We start from the raw sequence: 17,751 nt of genomic DNA on the forward strand, positions 1-17,751 counted from the left end.
AGTCAACAGATGCATACTAAATATACATACATACATCTAAGTATACATACATACACACACATACATACATACATACATCTAATAAAATCAAACAAAACACCTAACTCTTTAATACAGTCACACATACATCTAACTATGCATACAAAATATAAATACATATAAATATACACATGCACACCATTTTACAAATTCATATACATAAAAACAAGCATACACATATACAAATACAGATGCGTACACATTGATCAAATTGACAATATTGCAGTTAACTAGTGATCATAATATCATTATGTTTAAAAGGTATAATTACTAGATTGTTACTTAGGTTAATACAAAATGCCCTAATTAGTTGTTGATATATACAAAATACATGATTACCAGTCTAGGTCATTATTAGTTAAGTTGATCTTATACAAAACACCAAAACCACCAACTACTTAATCCTACTCGATTTGATCCTGGCCACCTGCTTCAAACTGGAAAGTGTAGATCCTGTATGGCCGGGTTTTCACCAAAACCACCTACTTAAGTTTCTAGTGGTCAAAGCTAACATCCAGCCAAATCACGGATATAAAACCAATAACATAATCGTGCCAAATACAGAGCATCGACCTAATGAAATTTAATCAAACAAACGAATTAATGGGGGAATGTGAATTCCGATACCTGTGAAAAACGTAGTATTAAGGATTGCGTCAAAAATCCAAGCCATTGTTGCGATCGTGGGAAGACGATGAAGACGGAACGGCGGGAAGACACGACTAGGGTTGCAAGTTGTGATAAAGGGGGGATTATATTGTATAAGGGGGAACGATTCGAAAAGAAGACGGATTTACCTTTTTATTTAACAGAACAGACTAACTAGGAGTTGAAGGGAAACCCAATTGCAAAAATATGACCATCACAGGGGCCTTATTTGCGCAATGGCCACCACGGGGTTGAAAGTTGCACTTTGGGTTTAACCACAGAGACAAAAACTGTAGTTAAGTCTATTTACTTTAGGCTTTATTTTTTGTTAGTTTTTAAATTCGGAGTCACTTAAGGAGTTAAGGGTGTGAATCGTGTTAGATAGATAAATTAAATTACTCAACTTAACACGATCCATATTTTAATCATGTCAAAAACATTAAACCCTTAAAAATCATATAACCCGAACATGACCTGTCTAACATGTTTATGTAAACTTGTCAAAACTGGGCCACCGAGGCTTATCCAAACACGATCCATTTAATTAAACATATCAATCCGAACATAACCGTATTGTAAACAGGTTATATAACACTTTCCAAACCGATAAATGTCGGGTCTTGTAGGTGTTTCGGGTCGATTTTCAAAACCTAGAAAAATCTCATTTTCACCCAAATCCTCCTCACGACTCTGTTTTGTTTGCTCTATCGAAACCCTAATCCATGGAGCTCTTATCATCTCCATCTCTCAGTTCATACTGCTCATTCACATACTCACAATCTTCCAAACAATATTATTATTATTCTGCCTCTTTCATTAAAATCTCAAACCCAAAACCTACTCATTTCTCGGCCTGTAAGTTCCGTCGTCTTCAATTGTTCGTTAAATTTCAGTTAATTGTTACCGGTTATTATTAGGGTTTATTAGTTTATGACCTGTAGGCTATAGTGTAGGCTAGGGCTGTGCATGGCTCGGTTTTGGGCTAAAATCAAACCGAAAACCGAAAGTTTGTGTTGAATGTTTGAAAACCATTTGGTTTCAGTTTTTAATTTGGTTTTGTTTTGTTAATTAATAACTAACTGATTATACGACATTTGTGCTAAAATATTTGAGATACATATTTATTAAATTCTTATAAGTTACTTAAAATAAAAAACTAAAAGATGGATTTATTAAATTCGGTTCCGTTAAGTTGATTTCGGGTTTTATTAAATATAAAACCAACGAACCGTAAGTTTGGTTTTTACAAAATCATAAAACCAAACCGTCAGTTTTTGTTTCTGTTTGGTTTGGTTTTTTGACTTTTTCGGTTTTTTTTTTCAGTTTTGGATTGGTCTTTTCGGTTTCATGCACACCCTATGCATACAATCCTAAAGGCCTCCTTAATAATCAGTTTTGCTAAAAAAGTGATTATGCATTTGAAAATATTTACAGGTCTTAAGTTGAATTCAGAAAGATTTCAACCGTCAAACTTTACAGTTAAAGCAGTTGTTGGTGACACAACAGCTGTTCCCAGCGATTCTACTGCAAATTCTGAGAACAGTGATGATTTGGTTGATCCTAAAATGGATAAAATATGTGACAAATTGATTGATGTTTTCATGGTTGATAAACCGAACCCTTTTGATTGGAGAAGATTAATAGCTTTTAGCAGAGAATGGGATACCCTTCGACCTCATTTCTTTAAAAGATGTCAAAACCGAGCCGATAATGAAAATGACCCTGGAATGAAACACAGGCTACTAAGACTCGGAAGAAAGTTGAAAGAGGTAGTTAAAGTTAGTTAAGTTTTGTTGCTTGTTAATGGGTTTAATTCAATAGTTTCACTAGATAAACCTATATTGTGCAGGTAGATGAAGATGTTCAAAGACATAACAAACTTCTTCAAATTGTCAAAAATGCCCCTTCGGAAATTGGCGATGTTGCTAGACGACGTAAAGATTTCACAAAAGAATTCTTTATGCATCTTCATGCGGTTGCAGAGTCTTATTATGAAAACGAGGTTGAACAAAATGGTAAGACTCGATTTAATATGATATTTAGTAAATCTATATATGCTAATTCTTGTATGTGTTTGTTTTATATGATTAGCGATTGCAAAAATTGGGAACATGTGTTTGGCTGCTGTACAATCTTATGATACTGCAACCGAAAGCATTGAAGCGATTAACGCTGCAGAATTAAAATTTCAAGATATTATCAATTCTCCTTCGGTTGATGCTGCTTGCAAGAAAATTGATAATTTGGCTGAAAAGAATCAGTTAGATTCTGCATTGGTTTTGATGATTACTAAAGCCTGGTCAGCTGCAAAGGAGACAAATATGATGAAAGACGAGGTAATGATGTTTTAAACGTTAATACCTTTAGTTTTTGGAATAATATGATTGATTGTTGATGTTATGTGGCTAATGATAGGTGAAAGATATATTATATCATTTGTACATGACAGCAAGAGGTAATCTTCAAAGGCTTATGCCGAAAGAGGTTCGAATTGTTAAGTATCTTCTTACTATAGAAGATCCTGAACGGTTGTTATCTGCGTTAAATGACGCTTTTACCCCTGGTGACGAGCTTGAAGGAAAGGATTTCGATAATTTGTATACGTAAGTGGTGCATCAATTTTCTTTATCATATATGATTATATTGTTTGAATAGTATTAAGACAGAAATACAAATTTTGTCCTTTAAACATAGCTGTTTTACGGATCAAGTCCTTTAAAAAGTTTACTTTCAGGCGCTGTCCTTTACATGGCATGCTTATTTGATTTTTGTCCTTCAGACTAACCGCCATCCAAAAATTTTGTTAATGCCCTAGCTATGAGGGCAGAATAGTAATTTCCAATATACTTTAAATTAAAATAAAAACCAAATATATTCAAAACTAGTTAGGGCACAGCACCACATCCATCCGTCTTCCTCTTCATAATCCATCACCACATATCCACTCATTTCTTCATGATCCATCACCTTAACCTTTTAACACAATCAATCCCTAAATTAGATGTTATATGAAAAACCTAAATTACATTCAACCCCTAATTTTCTTGAAATTTTGGCTCTAGCGTGTTGTGGGGTATTTGTGTTAGTATGCGGGGCTGTGACGGTCAGATGGTGGAAGGGGTTTTGAATGACTGGAGTTTTGTGGGTTTCGAGTAGATTAAGGATGATGAATTTGTTTAAGAATGCCTATTAAGGAACAAGGGTTAATACTCAAGTAATAGGTTTTGTGGATTACAACTTCATGCATGCTTCTTTTGCAGCGGCGGTGTCGGTATAAACCCAAGCGGAGATGGTGATGATTAATCTCACTTTTTCCGGCTAGATCTAGTAAGTATCGTATCTCTGGGTGGTGGTCAGCGGCGGTTTTGACTGCATGTATCGTGGGGACTAGGGTTTAAAGGTGTGGTAGGTCTAGCGTTTAAAGGTGCGGTGGTGGTTGTCCGGTGGTTCTGATATGGTGATGGTGGTCCGGTGGTGCTGCTATGGTGGTGGTCCGGTGGTGGTGTATATATACATATAAAGTTTTCTAATATTGTTTAATTTATATTTGTATTAGAAATGAGTATGGATAAAAAGACTTAAATAACCTCATGTGCACTGCACATGGGGTGAGTTAACAGAAAAATTTAACTTCCTTATTGTAAAGGACAAAAACCAAAGAAGGTTATAGTACAAAGGATAGCGAGTGAAAGTAAACTTTTTAAAGGACTTGATCCGTAAATCAACTATGTTTAAAGGACAAAATTTGTAATATTGTCTAGTATTAATAATGGTGATTTGATTATGTTATATGGTTTTTTAGGACACCGGAGAAGTTGCATACATGGAACAAAGCGGTGGTGAATGCTTACCATTTTAGCAGAGAAGGAACACTGATAAAGGAAGCTCGGGACCTTATGAACCCTAAAATAATTCAAAAAATGGAAGAGATCGAGAAGCTGATCCAAGATAAGTTCATGTAAATGTTTATCAAAGTTGAAGTTGGAATTTCTTAATCTTTTTTATTATTTATTACCAAAAAATGCAATTTTGTAGAAGTATTCGTTATTAGTAGTTTAAATCATGAGACAAGATGGAAGACAGGGTGTTATATAAGCGAGTGTGGTGTAACCATGATCGGATCAGAATGGTTTATCACTAAGCTTTTAGTGTGAGCTAAGTGTGTGATCTATGTTGCAATTGAATTTTCATATGCGAAGGGTTTTGTGGAAGCAAGCCAAGGGCTCTAAAAAGTTACATGTGCTGCTAAACATATTTGACACATCCCCCCCCCCCCTTCAAAATATTGAATTAACCCTCTCTTTATATCACATCAGTTGTCCCGTCTTTTCAAATCACGCACTCGTACTGTTACGTCTATATGCACATGCTATGTGTCCTTAAACGTTTGCATAACATGTGTTATATGGCCTATACAGCTGTTGCTAGACGTGCACAAAAAAACCGGTTCCGGAACCTAACTGGTGGAACTGAACCGGAACCGGTTCCAGTTCCAACCCGGTTGGAACAATACCCGGTTTGGGTATTTTTGTACCCGAAAATCGTACCCGGTTCTCCTATTTGTATGTCAGTACCAGTTCCAACCCGGTTCTTAATTGGAACCGGTTCGGTTCGTACCCGGAAAAACCGGTTCCGACGGGTTTTTTTTGAAGGGTCAAACAAAAGTCAAACTAGCCGTTGGAACCGGTTCCAACGGTAATATAGCCGTTGGAACCGGTTTTTTAGACACCAATTAGCCGTTGGAACCGGTTCCAACGGTAATATAGCCTTTGTAACCGGTTTTTGAGACAATAGATCCGTTGGAACCGGTTCCAAAGGTAATATAGCCGTTGGAACCGGTTTTTGATGCCCAAACCTATATATAACTTGTTTCCATTACTTGTTTCACCACCAAACTCAAAAACAAACTAAAATACTACTCCTTTAGCAAACCCGTTCCTTTACCCGACCATCCAACTAAATATTATTATGGCACCCATCAAAAAAACTAACAACAAGGCTAAGAAGAGTGTTTTTGTTGCCCCCGTTCCTGTTACGGAGGACCCAAGGGTTGTTACGGTAGTCAACCATAACCGCAACCAAGACATATGGAAGAATTGGGATTTGATTGTGGATGACGAAGGTTATCAAAAGGCTCGTTGCAAACTATGTGGTTCAATATTAAAGCACGATTCCAACTCTACTTTGAGAAAGCACATCGAGAAGCCATATTGCAAGGCGTTGAAAGGGATTGGCGCGACCGATCAAATTGACTTGGGTAAAGATGGTACACTATTTCGTTACAACACGACTCAAGTTCAAGATAGAATGGCAAAGTTCGTTATTCAACGAGGTTTGCCGTTTAACCACTTTGATGACCCGGAGTTGACGTCGTTGATTCGCGAAACTCTACAACCGAGATACACACATGTAAGTCGTACTACCTTAAGACGTCATTGTATCAGGTTGTGGGAGTGTTCTAAAAAAGAGTTAATCGAGTCTTTTCATTCTTTAGAAGCCATGGTTAGTTTAACTACCGATGTTTGGTCGGCACCACACGGGTTGCCCGAATCATACATATGTGTCACCGCTCATTGGGTTGATCCGGTGACATGGCAATTGATGAAACGCACCATCGCTTTTGAAAACTTCCCGTTCCCACATACCGCCGAAAAATTGTTTGAATTACTTGATGAAGTTATAACGACTTACAACTTGAGAAATAAAATATTTTCGATTTCGTTTGACAACGCTTCAAACAATACTAAGGCTGCTGAAAAATTTATCATTAAATATTCACCACCTTGTTTCGGGGATTTTTTTCATGTCCGATGTGTTGCACATATCATCAACTTGGTTGTTCAAATAGGTCTTGACAATGAACACATTTGTGATGATTTAAAATACTTTAGACTTATGTTACAAGATGTCTTCAAAAGTGGTAAAAGAAGACATCTTGAATATAAGAACTATTGCAAGTCGGTTGAAAGAAAGTATTTGGGGCCGAATTGGGACGTTCCAACCCGTTGGAACTCAACTTGTCATATGTTAAAGTGTGCTTTTGCCCAACGTCAAACTTTACAAGCTTTTCATAACAATCTTGTTGAAGAACGCGAGGCCGATATGTTTCCGGAAAGTGTTTGGGTCCAAGTCGGTTATTTGTTGGAGTATCTTGATGTGTTCAAAAAGTCAACAACAAAATTATCGGGAGTCTATTACCCTACTAGTTGTTGGGTTTTGCAAGAATTGTACTATATGTCTTGTGTTTTTAAAAGCTTTGCGGAGAAGAACAAACTCTTCGAAAATATTGTTGCGGTGATGAAAGAAAAGTTCATAAAATATTTTGAAATCATACCGCCGGTCTTTACTCATTAAACCTCTATTGGAATGTTAATGGGGTTGAAACAACGATTGAGGAAATATTCGACAACTTAGGTATGCACGAGATTGACCCGAAGTTGTCGACGGAAGCGAAGGACAAGTTCAACAAAAACCTTCAAGACCTTTATGACCATTATTTTCAAATGTATGGTCCAAGCACAAGATCGTCTTTTGTGAAAAAAACAACAACTGGTAGGCCGTGCAATGACCCACTTATAAACTTGATGAATGGGATTCGTGAATCGGCATCTAAGAGGCAAAGAGGAAACACACCAAGTAGCGAACTTGGTCGATATAGTGGAGCAAACTATGTTGAGGGCGCAACGGTCGACGAAATTCGCAATATTGATTTGTTGGCTTGGTGGAAAGGTAAACAAAACGAATTTCCCATTCTATCCGCCATGGCTCGTGATTTGCTTGCCGTACAAGCCTCAACGGTTGCTTCCGAATCGGTTTTTTCTCTTAGTGGGAGGGTGTTATCTATGCGAAGAACAAAACTAACTCCCGAGTCTCTAGAGGTTTGCATTTGCCTAAAGGACCATTTAGATGCGGTGGATCATGTACAACACAAGGCGAACTTTGAAGACGAAATACCAATAGAGCGTCATATTCATGATGAGGAGGCGGAGGACGGGGTTTCTTCCGATAACGAAGACGAGGGTGAAGACGAGAATGAAGACGAAGAAGAGTTGTAATTATTTGTTTTGGTAAAATTATTTGTAACTTGTTCAACTAATATCTAGTTTTGATTTGTTTTATTATAATTACTTTTGTTACTCATGATTAATTTTTGTTACTTTTTTAGTAACGACGAACATTTTATTTATTTAAAAACTAACTATTACAAACATTATTAAAACATAAACGATACTAAACATAACAACTAAAACATAAAAAACAAAGTCCGTCGTTTTAATCCGGGAATACTTATTTTTGGGTTGTAGAGCCGGACGACTCTCCCACTTCCGTTTTTTTAGCTTCAAATCTTCTTTTCTCTCGACAATACTTATTCGTATGTTTTCGTAATGTCGAGTTGGACCCTGCTTTAAGAAACTTCGAGCAATATTTGCAACGTGCCAACTCATGTGAGTCGGTCATGAGACACAAATCGTAATGAACCCAAACATCGGGGCATCTTGTTGTTTCGATCACCATAACAACGTCATCATTGGTTGCCATTTGTTGTCGGTTTAAGGTTAATTGTGGTTTGGAGTGTGTTTTATAGTTTTGGAAGTGGTTTAACAAGTAAACAAACAAACCTTGCCATTCATAGTAAGAAAATAACCTATTTATAGTTAAAAAACCGGTTCCAACGGTCAAAAACGGCTATATAGCCGTTGGAACCGGTTCCTAACGGCTCTAATTTTTAAATTTCAAAAAAAACCGGTGGAACCGGTTTTTACGTAAAAACCGGTTCCGGTTCATACCCTACCCGGTTCTTAAAAGTTCGCATATCTGGGCATCGGTTCGGGTCGGGAACCGAACCGGTTCTTGATTGGAACCGGTGCCATTTTACAACCCGGTGTAAAAAAACCGGTTTGGAACCGGTTCGGGTTTTTCATTTGAACCCGATTTGTGCACCTCTAGCTGTTGCATGTATGTCGAATATGTGATATGCGTCCGTATGCATGTGCTATTAGGTCGTATAATTGGCAGTATTCTTTTTGGTGCGATTTGTATGATGTGAAATTAACTATTTGATCAGCTTTTGTAATGGTTAAAGTGAGGCATCGTGAAAATCAGAAATATTAAGAAGTTAAATATGGCTTGGAAAAACCTTGATTATTTCAAGAATAGACGCAAATGCGTGGTGTGTTGAAAGTGAAAAATGAATAATGAAAAATTCATGTTCGAAGTTATTGTTACGGCTTTGATCTAAATTGATGTTCGTTTACAAAACAAGCTGTTTTGATCAGAATCTGATATCGCTTGATAATCAACCTGACCTGACTTGCCCACTTTACCAAGCTTACTCCCATGTAAGTATAGGCTCCAAGAAATTGCATTTTTGTTTTACCTAAAATTTGCTTCAAAGTTGTTCTTTATAAATAGATAATAGATCTCTAAACATTATGTAGACCGATGGTTAATAGATACTATTACTAAACCTAAGTAACTTTTGTGTTCTAGTTATTATCCCTCGCAACCTCAAGAAAAGAAAAAAAAACGACGATTCGATGGCGATAACAACATCCAACCATCCCGTTGACATACAGACGTTGAAACAAACACAATAACGTTGATTTTGTAGTTGCAATAAAATCCAAACCGACACATTATAAGATCATTGTCACCTTCAACATACAACCAACAAAAACATCATTTTAGATGTTAGTTTTACCTCGTACATGCATCAATAAAACAATTGTAGAAAACAAAATACACATGCATCAGATAGCTAACAAACATAAATGAGGCCCGCCCATACAGGTACACATACGACGCATTGACAAAACGGAAGTCAGCTGACAATTTAGAAATGAACCCAGAGTTTGATGTCCACCTTAGCCTACTTTTAACAGTTTAACGATTAAATATGCATTTCACATTTTGTAAATAATCACATTGTCATGTTGTGTTGCAAGTCGTGTTTTAATTCCGCCGCATCACCGTGGGAAAGCCCCCTAGCTTTCCTCAATGGATGACTTTTATCATTTTTGTATTTTTATTATTGTTTTTGATTTTTCTATATTATGGTGCAAATTGAAACCAACTTCATTTTAGGAATTTTTCTAACTCGAAAGGTTGTTAAAAAGAAAACCAAGCTATTAAAAGATAATGATTAATAAATTTTATGTGTTACTATTTAGTTTTCTTAATATATGTTTAAATATATACATTGGGTCTTCTATTCCAAGCAGTTTTTAGTTATACTTTTGTTTGATTGTGTGAAACATAAAGTATGTTCTAACTGTTAAGAAAACACTCAATATCCATACCATCCACCAATTATCTATGCATTGTACAAGATAAATATGGAACCGACTGTATATATAATAAACTAGTTTTTTAACCAGGCGTGTTTTGCCGGGACAATTGGTAAAACACTTGCTTTGAAACCCGGACGTTGATAAAACTCAAGCGTTAACGGTAAGTCGGCACAAATTCGATCAGTGTTAGTTATGTTCCCGTTGGAAGAACAATCGAAGATGTAGATGGAGGCGTGTGCAATTACGGTCAGAAAGAAAAATGGTAGCAGAGACACGCATCAGAACATGTGAAAGTAAATCCATGTATACAATGACTTGTAAACCATGTTAGAACACAATACCAAAAAGTATCCACTATTGACAGCCAGATTCGAACTCTGGTTGCTAAGGTTAGAACCAAATGACTTATAGCAATCCACACAAGCGACACTACCAAAGAGTTAGATCATGTCTTCATTCCACAAATATATCTTATATACAAAAAGTCTAGGAAAATTCTTTGTGTCAACAAACTTCTCAATTATACTAATTAGATAATAACAAATGTGTTGCAATATCCACATATATAGCCAGTGGTGAATCCAGATTTTTTTCAGCAGGTTCACTATCCGGGTTGATTTGACGGTTTAGGTCAGTTCACTCTACCAAGATTGAGATTTTACTAAACATCATCTTTGCTTCCATAACATATTGACCAAAACGTTCTTCTAGAAAGGCTAGCCTATCTCTCTTTGTAATCTTATAACATGTAATACATAATAATCACACGATTCATATAATTGCATGCTAGCTAAGTTGCTACATATAGCAATTATTCAAATTGTGTTGATTTTAGTCTACATGAGTCACATAATTTTGTGCAAAGTAAACATATTTTAACTAATGAAGTGAATGTCACAACTTTTGAACTTTCGGTAATAAAAAAGTAAAAGAAACAACTAAGGGGGTGTTTGGGATTCCTTATTTAACCTCCTTTAACTTATATAAGTCATAAGTTATAAGTTATAAAGTTGTTACTTATAATTTATTCACTCACAATCTTTAACTTTTTCAAACATCTTATGACTTATAAGTTATAAGTCAAACTTATAAGTCATAAGAAGATACAATAAGCAATCCCAAATGCTCCCTAAAAGTGGGATCTGAATCTGGGTTATCATAGTGACAAAGCAAGGTGTTTACCACTAAACCATGGTTCAACTTTGTTTATGGGTTCACGCTTATATAAGCGTTTTATATAAAATAAGAAACTTAGTGGATTCCTGTGAACCCGCACCCGATTACCTAGATCCGCCCCAGTTAATATAGCACCGCTCAATACTTTACATTACTAACAACAGGATTTAGTATGATGTTAAATACTTAAACTGGTACTTGGATACCTGGGAAAAAACATTATTGATTAGTTATACGTCTCATTCTAAACCTTACTAAGAATTCTAGTGTGAGAAAACTTAATCAAGGAAAAAACATACAATGCGGATAATGCTTCTCTCAACCTCTCATCTCCACCTCAACTTGTCTCTTCTCCCTTCCGTTTGCGTGTTATGGATGCTCTAACTAGGACGACACATTCGGTCATGTCGCATATTATGTATTTAAGGATGAATCCCTGTATGATAGTCACTATTATGTGATTTTGATTTTCCTACCTGAAGTAAATATCATACGTATGAACTCATACATTGTGTTTAAACCAATATTAAGTAAAGTTTATATCTTTACATAAAATTGATTTCGTATTGAACGACACTATAACAAAACTAGTGTGAGTTAGATAACTGAAATATTACAACAATGAGCAAAACTAAAGTTACAATAACCTAAATCTAAAAAAAAATTATCAAACAACAAGAAACTAAAATAGCTAGCTTAGTGACAAAAGTTACAATATCAAAGATCCTATCCACAAAACTTAGTTCCAACAAAATGTTCTAACACCTATATAACTAATACAAGCAAATTCTCATCAAAGTCCAATTAATTGCCCAAGTTTGTATCCATGAAGAATGATCAGTTGGATGGAACATGATAGTATCTGCCTCTGCAAGTACATCTATACACCACAGGACATGACTCGGTCATGGAACACTTGAAACTTATCATCACTCTCCTACAAGGAAAACATGGACCGCACGCGTGTGAACAATCGGGTATGCTTGATCCTGTCGGGTATAGTTCCATCCCAAGCTCTACGCGTTCTCCTTCCTACAAAATCAAGTTTTCAACTTAATCACAATCTGTAACCAATGGAAATTAAAGCCTGAAACACGAACGTTGGTTTGCTATTATCATAGTTTTACTGGATACGTTTGTTTGTTATACACAAAAAGAATTTGAAACTAATTTTTGGAGGGAAACAAACAAACCTTAGGATGTTGTTGACTTGGGGATCCACTATGACCACCTTGTCCTTGATAACTAGTAACTAAAATACAAGTAGAAAAGTGTATTAATGAGTAATGCAATTTCAAATAAAATAACATAAGTATATAATATTTTTACTTATATATTATGCTAGTATTTTGCTCTTACAATGATGGGGATGAAGACTTTCACCAAGGTTAAGTACCAAGAAAACAATAGTCACAAGAAGCAAGATGTGGGAATATATGTTCTTCATGTTGTAAAGTTTGTGGCTCTCTTTTAGGCTTTTACAAGACAATATATGTGTTTAAATTTGTGTTAAGAGAGATGTGAAGGATAATGTGGGAAATAATTTATTGTGAAATTAACCAAGAGATTGAGGAGTTAAAGATTCAGAGGGGTTGGAGAATAAGCAGGCATGCACATCAATATATATGCACACATGCTACAAGTGAAATAGTGTGCTTATCATTAATGCAAGGGTTACATTTGATGCACTTCACATGATTCTTGGCCACACCCTCTTAAATTTGTTTTCAGTTAATTTCAAGCTTTCAAAAGTTGCCAAAAATTTGAACCGAAAAACATGACCAAGATTTTGAATTCTAGGAGGAATGCACAGTCTCATTCTGGTAGATATTAATACTAGTTTGGATGTCGTTCAATAGAAATTAATGCTAGTTTGCTCTTACAAGCTCATTAGGTGTGCCTTCCTTTTCTTTTACTTTTCTTTTCTTACCAACCCCCCCCCCCCTCCCCTTTAACACTCATCATTAACAAGAAACTCGCTCCTTAAATTTATATAATAGCTTAAGTTCATCTTGTTTCAAGTCCTACAATTACAACTCTAGCTCAATTTGGGAGTAATATTACAAACTTTGTCCCCACATTTGGTTTGTTTACATGTATATAGTCCTAACAATAGTGCCTCAGTAGTAACGGGGTGAGAATCTATTGTGGTAGTCTGAGGATCAAATCCCAGGTACCACCCAATTTACTTTGGGACTCGTGCTTTACGTACATCACGTTGGCTATGAGATCGGTCTGTGGGAATGACCAATGGTGACGTACATCATAACATATTTATATATGCATAATTATTACTTAGTTCTTTTTTGTTAATTAGTATATATAAAATTATGACTATCTTGTATTTTTATATTATATCTTATAGATTTTATTATATATATTTAAGTAAATCACTCGCTTAGACTGGCTAGCCTAATCATAAAACTTGGGCTCAAGCTTATTTGTTAGGCTATATGGTATAGAAGACGTTTACAATGGAGCGCCTGATGTCGAGAGAGGGGCACTGATGTATATAAAAATATACATCTTTTAAACATCAAATAATCTCCAAAACTACATCTTTTATCATATTATCTAGTTCAAATAACTCTACATATCGCGTTAATTTCTATTTTCATGTATATTCTAACATCAAACGAAGAAACAAGTGAGAAACGCGAAGAAAAACAAAGAAAATCAAAGAAAACAGTTCAACCCACCCCCATGTTACAAGCAGCACACCCTTATATGCAAGAAAAGACAAAAATCTAATAGAACATGACAAAATCTGATGCCAGCTAGACACGGGGGCGTGCCTCTTGAGACACGCAGGCGTGGTCACCTTTCAAAAAAGATAAAAAAAATTTATCGCTGACACCAAAAACACGAGGGCGTGCCTCATGAAGCACGCCGGCGTGGTGAGTCATCATGTACGATCTGACAGAACAATTAATGCGTCTGGACAGCTGGACAAGCTGGCGTGCCTGGTGAAGCGCGGGGGCGTGCCTAACTCTCGAGACAACATATAAATAGGACTGCAATGTGCATTGTTTCAAGTGTGCTTGGAGAGGTTTAGGACGGGTTCTCATTATAAAATACTCACTTTTCACTAGAGTTGAAGATTCATTAGAAAGTTAGAATGCTTGGAGAATCTATCACACCCCGACCATGACGGAAACGTCGGGGCGCAACCGATTGTTCATCGCACACGACACTATTAAGTGACAATATTTAATCAACTCATTTAAATTCATAAAAACACAAAGAGTCACATAACTTGTTCATACAATAACCGAATTCAAATCATAGTAAATAATATAATATTCGTTTTGCTAATATCCTAATAGCCTCGATAACGTTTTTTCTTCAAGTCCTCGAGTCAACCTAAAGTCAAACCTGTAACATTGCATAAATAGATTTTGTCAACACAAAGGTTGGTGAGCCATTTCATAGTTTTTGAACAATAGATATATAATATGAAATTCCACAACTTGTATACAAAACAATAAATAATAGCAACAATTTAGATAAATGAAATCGTTAACAAGAATACATTAACGACACCTTTCTATAAGGGGATGCCAAATATACTCGGATTTTGTAGGAAATCGTTAATAAGAATACATTAACGACACATTTCTATAAGGGGATGCCAGATACACTCGGATTTATGAATCAACCATCCAAAAGCGGTAAACACATTAGCACTCAAGCATATAAGCATATAATCACTAAATCGAGCATTTATTTAAGTAAAGTATACAATAAAGTTTGTGGTTTAAGACTCAAGTATAAATCATTTGGATTTGAATAAATTTGCAATGTCACCCCCAAAATATAAAAGAGTGAAAATGGGGGATGAAAGTTGTCACACCCCGACCAATGAAGGCGGAAACATCGAGGCGCGACATAATTGCTCATTGCACAATGACACTATAAAGTTACAATATTTAAACAACTCATTTAAATCCATACCATCATAAATAACACAACAATTGTTCATACAAAATGCCAAATAGATAGATAAACAAATAACTTGTTCTTTTATTTTCTAATATCCTAAAGCCAAGATAATAAGTTTCTTCAAGTAATCCAATCAAGCTAACATCAAACATGTAACATTGCATAAAATAGAGTTTGTCAACACGAAGGTTGGTGAACAATTTTCATAGTTTTGGACAATAAGTATATAGTATGAAATCCACAACTAGTATATGAAAACAATAAATAATAGCAACAATTTAGATAATAAAACCGTCAATAAGAATACATTGACGACAATAATGAAATCGTCAATAAGAATACATTGACGACACCTTTCTATACGGGGATACCATATATACTCGGAATTAACGTATGATCATACTTTGATGAGGCTACCCGCCTTAGTATTCAAGAGGCTACCCGCCTTAGCATTCAAGAATTTGCACATAATCATGTAAAGCATATAACACCAAATCGAGCATTTATTTAAGTAAACATATACAATACGTGTTGTGGTTTAAGACTCAAGTATAAATCATTTGAATTTGAATAAGTATGCAATGCCACCCCCAAAATGAAAGATGGAAAACGGGGGATGAAAAAGTACTCACTTTAACAAGTAACTTGAAAGATAGTGTCGTGAATAATCGGAGAGATCGGTTTAACGAGCAAGACCTATATTAAACGGGTCTTGTGTTAGTAGGTAGTCTTGGAAGGGTTTAAAATAAAATACATGACAAATAAAGTAAATAAATAAAGTTTAGGATTTAAAATGTAAATATTTGAGAAATTAAAGAAACGAGTTTTGTAAAATAAGTTTACTCGAAACCGGGTCTCGGTATTCTATTCATTAGTTTTTTTTTCTTTTTTTACTCAACCTATGTTAAGTAATAATGTGGGTTAAAATGCGATATTGCAAAACCCTTGGTTATAAGAATACCCAAAACGAGGTTTAAACGAGTGTTCGGGTTTGTCGGTTCGAGACTTGATAATTGACCAAGCTCACAGTTAACTTCCCAAAATAATAAATGTTATGAGATAACTCAATAAAATCAAAATAGACTTAACCAAGTATGTAGTTCTATTTAGAGTAGCTCACATTTTAAACCTTGAACTTTAATTATTTACATTTCTCAACATTTATTTTGTTTAAAGACCTTCAAGACAACCTTTCTAAATTCAAGACTTCTTTTCTTTTTAGGCATTGTGCGTTAAACTCGTCGTTCCGACAAATCTCCAAATTATCATCTTTCAAGTTTACTACTTGAAGGTGAGTACTTCATACCCCATTTTCCATCTTTTATTTTGGGGGTGACATTTCATACTTATTCAACAAAATGCTTTATATTTGAATCTTAAACCACAAACGTAGTTGTATACTTTACCTAAATAATTGTTCGATTTGGTGTTCTATGCTTATATGCCTATGTGTTTATCTCTTTTGGTTGGTGGAACTATAAAATCCTAGACTATTTGGCATCCCCTTTTAGCAAGGTGTCGTTAACGTAATGCAATTAACGATAACTATAAAATCCTAGACTATTTGGCATCCCCTTATAGCTAGGTGTCGCTAATGTGTTTAGCAATATCTATTTATCCAAATTACCACTTTTATTTATCGTTTCGTATGCAAGTTTTGTGGCTATCTTTATTATATACTAATATGATTAAACTTATGAATTGCTCACCAACCTTTGTGTTGACAAACTTTATTTTATGAAATGTTGCAGGTTTGCATCTTGGTTGATTTATGATTGTGAAGAAAACGACATCAAAGACCTTAGGATATTAGTAAAAATGAACAATATCAAATTTGCCATATTTTGTGATATCTTGTTTATGGTTATTTTATGGATAATTGTTATGTGACATTTTCGATGTTGTGAAATGAAATGAGTTTATTAAATACTGTCACTTTAAATTAGTGTTATGTGCTTATGGACAATCGTTACACCTCGGCATGTTCCGCCGTCTTTGGTCGGGGTGTGACACAAGAAAGCAAGTCACTTTATAATATAGATACTAAAACGGGTTTTAACGAGTGTTTGGGTGGTCGGTTCGGGTCTTGGAGACTTGACCAAACCCAACGTCAACTTTCCCAAAATAATAAATGTACGAGATAACTCAATAAATCTTAAAGAGACTTAACCAAGTGTGTAGTTCTATTGTTTTAGAACTAACAACGTCCGTTAAGCGAGTGTTCGGTTTAATCGGTCCAAACTTTGTTATAAGATCAAGTTGGATTCAACATTCCGAGTACTTTGTGAAAATATTTAAAATCAGTTTATAAAGTATTTTTAAAGAAATATATAAGCTTTAATGGTTAAAAACACACTTGTGTGTCTTAAGCGAGTAAACTTGGTTTAGTTCGGTTTGGTTCGGTTTTTATCTTGGAATAAGGCCAAGAATGGTTACCACATGTCCAAATATCATAGAACTTGTAAAATAATTTATAAATAATAATACCAAAGTTTTACATACAAAAAGTCAACAACAAAGTCTTTAAACGAAAGTTCGGTTTCCGGTTCGGATCTTGTTTTGGGATAAGACCGAGGTTAGATTCTACAAACCCATAACCATGGAACTAATTAAAATGATTTTAGAAACTCAAATCTTACATAAAACATGTTTATAC

General features: G+C 35.2%; 1 protein-coding gene and 1 long non-coding RNA gene across 2 annotated transcripts; one reads left to right on the forward strand and one right to left on the reverse strand.

Annotated features, from left to right (window-relative positions):
• The first annotated feature begins 1,409 nt into the window (after positions 1-1,409).
• On the forward strand, positions 1,410-4,664 carry LOC143535556 (uncharacterized protein At4g37920-like). The gene is made up of 6 exons (XM_077029803.1): positions 1,410-1,542; positions 2,122-2,456; positions 2,537-2,702; positions 2,779-3,023; positions 3,103-3,290; positions 4,490-4,664. The coding sequence occupies exons 1-6, from the start codon at positions 1,410-1,412 to the stop codon at positions 4,647-4,649; spliced, it is 1,227 nt and encodes a 408-aa protein (XP_076885918.1). The 3' UTR covers positions 4,650-4,664.
• Positions 4,665-11,758: 7,094 nt separating this feature from the next.
• On the reverse strand, positions 11,759-12,775 carry LOC143535656 (uncharacterized). The gene is made up of 3 exons (XR_013135749.1): positions 12,513-12,775; positions 12,347-12,405; positions 11,759-12,185 (listed from the first exon to the last, which is right to left on the reverse strand). It is a non-coding gene; the product is annotated as an uncharacterized LOC143535656 (long non-coding RNA).
• Between the last annotated feature and the right edge of the window lie 4,976 nt (positions 12,776-17,751).

Source organism: Bidens hawaiensis, unplaced genomic scaffold (assembly GCF_021521415.1).
Source record: "Bidens hawaiensis isolate Kalapana, Puna unplaced genomic scaffold, B.hawaiensis_p1.1 tig00000055_1, whole genome shotgun sequence".
NCBI classification, from domain to species: domain Eukaryota; kingdom Viridiplantae; phylum Streptophyta; class Magnoliopsida; order Asterales; family Asteraceae; genus Bidens; species Bidens hawaiensis.

Bases quoted from the DNA above. Each gene is read 5' to 3' on its own strand.
- LOC143535556 (XM_077029803.1), top strand. From the start codon at position 1,410: ATGGAGCTCTTATCATCTCCATCTCTCAGTTCATACTGCTCATTCACA. The intron at 1,543-2,121 runs GTAAGTTCCGTC...AAATATTTACAG, and splicing joins ACCTACTCATTTCTCGGCCT to GTCTTAAGTTGAATTCAGAA. The intron at 2,703-2,778 runs GTAAGACTCGAT...TTATATGATTAG, and splicing joins AAACGAGGTTGAACAAAATG to CGATTGCAAAAATTGGGAAC.